Source organism: Oryzias melastigma, linkage group LG10 (assembly GCF_002922805.2).
Source record: "Oryzias melastigma strain HK-1 linkage group LG10, ASM292280v2, whole genome shotgun sequence".
Taxonomy (NCBI): Eukaryota; Metazoa; Chordata; class Actinopteri; order Beloniformes; family Adrianichthyidae; genus Oryzias; species Oryzias melastigma.
In genome coordinates, this window is record NC_050521.1 from 28,490,725 (window position 1) to 28,495,448 (window position 4,724).

Below are 4,724 nucleotides of genomic sequence, written 5' to 3' on the forward strand. Positions count from 1 at the left end.
TCCATCATCCATCATCCATCCATCATCCATCCATCATCCATCCATCATCCATCATTCATCCATCAGTCATCCATCATCCATCCATCATCCATCATCCATCCATCATCCATCATCCATCCATCCATCCACCATCCACCATCCACCATCCATCATCCATCCATCCACCATCCATCATCCATCCACCCATCCGGACCGGGTCGTGGGGCACCAAAGATACCCAGACATGGTTTTCAGTCAAGTAGACTTGGTAACAGTGCTCTTTGAAGTTGTGTTAAGATGAATTGAACCTTTATTAATTGATCAATCAATCAAAAACTATAAATTTAACAAGCTAAGTTCAAATCCACCTCAAAACACATACATACAACACATACTTTACTCTGTACACAACATGCTCAGGTCGGTTTGTAGAAAAACTTTCTCAAACTGAAGTCTTTGATTTGAATCCATAAAGATACATTTATAGAAGCTCCGCCCCTCTGTGGTACAGAGGTAGAGCAGTCAACCTCTGATTGGAAGATTGCAGATCGGTTCCTTCCTTGCCCGAGGTGTTGGAGTGACTGTAAAGAACTTTGGGCCTTCCAAGAAGGTAGTAAGTTCTATACACGTATATCGTCCATTTACCCTTAAATAAGAAATTGTATTTGGAGGAAAACCACCAGAAACTGGTCTAAAGTAGACACTTTCAGACTGAGGTGACACTGACCACTCTAGGACTGAACTCTAGAACCAACAGCAGCTACAGAGTTCATGTTTCTGAGAGCGTGCGCACTCTTCAACCCACCTGGACGGAACTGATCTAGAGCAGAGAAAACACTAAATCTGAGATAATTTGGACCCCGAGAGGCAACGAGCTTCCACTCTGCATGAAGAAGAGGGCATTTTCAGGCGTTAGCGCCACCCCCCTCCCCAGGAGACTCTCCCACCCCCCCAGCAAGCCTCCAGTATCAAAGACTGATCGAATGTCACGCACAGAAGAAAGGTTACTCTCTGCACACACATTGATATTTCTGCTTCTATCTCTGACCTTTTTCCATTTGCAGCTGTGATTTTTTCAAATGTGAACTCCGTCCCGCTCCGCGTCGGTTCCTGTCCGTCAGTCTGAAGTTCAGCAGAAAAAAAGGGCACCAAACTCCGAACAAAAAGTGGAACAAAGGTGCTCAATTACTGCCGTTTTCCTGCAGAAATGCCTGCTATCGCTCTCTGGAATTCCCTGCAGATTTAAAAAGTTTTTTTCATTGCAGTATTTTCCCTAATTAGCTTCTTGTGCAACATTATTAACATTTTAACAAGCTTGAGCTTTTTCTTTCACCCTCCTTTGACTCTGCTGATCCCCCCCACCAAAACATTTTTCATCTTTGCAATGAATTATTAGCAAATTCAAACTATAAACCAGCTTTAAAAACTGAAGCTCATGCACTGAACTCTGACGCTGCCCTCCTGTTGTCCTTTTAGAGAAGTATTTGTTAGCGTTTTGCAGAAAAATAATGCAAGCGGGAAGCGTTATCTGTCTTCTGTGGAGTGTTATGTACACTCCACTTCAGACGTCTGTTGAATATCAAGGGGGACGATTCTGCTGCAACAGATAAAGGCGCACGCACCAGCCTGCATCCCAGCATCCAGTGAAAAGAAAAAAGAACGCACAGTAAAACATGGAGACGTGGAGCCGGAATCCTTGTAAAACCTGACAAGAAACAGAGATTCAGAGGAAAATCCAGAGCAGAAACATCCCAGGTCTACAGGCGGGATCTCTCTCAATCTATTGGTCCTTTCAGGCTGATTAAACAATGTGCTTTCTAATTGGCAAAACATGCAATAACCCTGCAGAGCGTCAGCCAGTCAATCAGATTTACAAATGTAATCACTTCCTCTGTCTTCAATGCTCTCCTTGAAATAGTTCAATCAATGAGTACATCAGGGTAACATGGAGGCTTCTCTCTTCTCTGGGGTTCTGCAGACTTTAGCAGCTGCACAGATGCACGCTGTCCTTGTTGTTCTTGCCAGGCGACTGTGGCTTCACGGCGGTTGGTTCTGGTTCAGTCCAATGCTGTCCTCAGGCGAGACGCTGAACCCGCGGTTTTCTGGTGGTTTGGTTTGGCAGTATTTCCTGTACCATTGAAAGAGCAGACCTTCATCGTGTTCTGAATCCTTCAGTAAGCCCCGCCCTCACCAAACCTCCTCTGTGTTTTGTGTTTCTACAGACCTCAGGCCTCTCCCCGACGTGGCGATGACCGGTAACTGCACCCGCGAGTGCACCGAGTTCGGCCACTCCGACTCCTGCTGGATGCCCGGCCAGCCGTCCCCCACCCGCAAGGTGTCAAAGAGCGCCCCCAAGCTCTCCACCTTCGTGCCTTACCAGGAGATGGACGGGCAGGAGCAGCTGATGGCCAACGGGAGCCCCAAACCCATGGTGACGGAGGAGCGCGGCGGAGCCGGGGGCAGCGGCCCCAAGGTGGCCAACATGAGGTTCATGACGCCCTACAGCAGTGCCTACCCAGGGGGCGGGGCCTCCTCTGGCAAAGACTGTGGGCTGGAGGAGATCCCGCTGAGCCAGGCGGTGGAGTACCACTCAGCCACCACCCCCACCGGCCAGAAGAGGGAGATCTACCTGTGAGGAGGCACCCCTCCCTCCAACAGTCCCCATCATCCACATTGTCACTGCGGCTGCCCCCTCGCCCTTCACGGCCGTCCCCTGTGCCTGTACCCCGCCGCGCCGCAGCACCGGCCCCTGTTAGAGACCGCAGCATCAAATAAGGCTTTACACCCTCCATGCCGTCCCCACCCCCACCCTGACCAAACCCGGTTTGTGCTGCGGCCGAATGTAGAATCACATCATCGTCGTGGAAACTATTTAGCTACAACTGAACGTTTTTTCTTTGTGTTGAAAAGAGAGACGGAGCTTAGGAAGCGCTTCCGAACGCCGTGTGATGCTCTGGATCTCAACGTTTTGTTTTCTGTCGACTCCGAAGGAAGAAAGAGTTTTTACAGACGTTTGCAGAAACCAGGATTTCTTGTGATCTTTGGAGTCTTTTTTAGTTCCGTCCTTTTTGCAGAGGTTTTTCTCCGATGTACAGAGCTGTAAATATGACAAACGGGGACAGAACGCCGCCGTGGCGGTCTTTGGATCCGCTTCTCCGTCTTTATAAAACATCCCTTTGATGGACGGGAAACGTGGACAAGAACTCTGCGGCGTTCCCGTCACTTTGCAGGAACACGGACTCTGGAGCATCACCGCCGGTGCCGAGTTTCAAACAAAAGACTCTTTCTTACCTTTCTGTTGGTTTGTTTGCTTTTCCTCTACGGCTTTACGGCACGCCGGAACTTCTCAGCCGCCGCGGCCAAAACCGAAAGAAACCTTAAGTGGATCCACATCTCTGGCTGCTCCTGCGGCGGTCAGGAGAACACCTTCACTAAAGGGTTTAAGATCACTTCATGTCATCTCACAGCTTCACTCCCAGACGTGTTTTCTCATCAAACCAGGAGAGTTCTAGAAAGTGGTCGGTAAACCCAGGAGTTACCAGAGACTCAGTTAAACATATTAAAGTTAGACAGTGTATTCTGAAGGAAATCTGCTGAACTCTTGTTGTAGATCTTCAATGTTAGTTATTACATGAAAAGAGAAACAATCTGGATGTAATCTGAAACCGGTTTATTATCTTGATGGAAACGTTTGGTAGGTAAAGCATGAATCTGGTGAGGCTGTTGGGGCATCAGTGAGAATCCTTGACAACACTGCAGCCTTTCAGGGTATAATGGGACTCTTTGACCCCCCATGGCCTTGTGACCTCAGAGCCAAACCTCACCCCCCCGGCCCAAACACAGCACAGAGAAGCTCACGGCCACCTCTGAGGGTCTGCACAGGAACGGTAATGAGCCCTAAACCCAGAGAACCGAGGCAGAAACGAGTCGCTTCCTCCTGAAAGTTCACGAAAACATTCAGAACGGCGTGTCAGAAGAGTCGACCTCATTTCCTGTCAGACAGTTTTGTGCTGCTGCTGAGGTCACCGCCTCTGTAGGAGCACTTCATCACACTCACATTAGTTTCTCCTCCATCCTGACTAGTGTTGCTGTAGGGACCTCCTTCAACGTGTCAGAGACAGCAGCAGGAGGCTGTAGTGGACCAGTTCTGGAGTCAGCCTCGTGCACACCTCGTATCTGGAGGGAATCTCGTTAGGCAGCTTGGGTCTCAGATTCCTGTTAATCTGCCTCTGCAGCTCAGATGGTGGACAGAAGCTAAAGATTTACTTCATTTTTGAGCCAAACATTGAGAATTTAGTCAATTTCAGTGATGTGAACTACCAAAAACTCTAAAAACATTCTTCTGTGGAGGTCATGAAGGTATTTGAGCTCTAAAAACTACCAGAGCTTCTGCATTGATCCTGGATTGACGGTAACCATGTGTGTACACATCCGTCCTAGACCCAAATCCAATCCAAACCAGGTTTATTAAAAACTTGTTCTAAAAAAGGACTCAACGTCCAAACCAGAATCAGCTTCTTTTATTGTCATTAGAGTGAAAATTAAAAAAGAGAAGTGCTGCATCTTCCTGTTTAGGATGAATGCCTCCATGAGTGAACAGGAGAATAAACCACTCCTCTCTGGGTGTTTGATGTCAGCATCCAGCCTCCATCATCAGAGGAACATCAAAGGAAGTCAGGCTTGGAAAGAAAACAGCCGGCAAATGGGGGCATCTGGTGAGGGGTCTGGTGCAGTTTGTCAGTGAA

The 4,724-nt window shown here is 48.3% G+C and overlaps 1 protein-coding gene across 3 annotated transcripts in view; it reads left to right on the top strand.

Annotated features, from left to right (window-relative positions):
- LOC112137819 (protocadherin-1) overlaps positions 1 to 4,724 on the top strand; it is a 164,092-nt gene that overhangs the window by 153,374 nt on the left and 5,994 nt on the right. For all 3 annotated transcript variants that reach the window (XM_036213797.1, XM_024260324.2, XM_024260325.2), the window contains one exon: positions 2,202 to 4,441. In XM_036213797.1, the coding sequence (XP_036069690.1) occupies positions 2,202 to 2,614 (413 nt within the window). In that variant the 3' untranslated portion in view covers positions 2,615 to 4,441. The remainder of the gene's footprint in view (positions 1 to 2,201; positions 4,442 to 4,724) is intronic.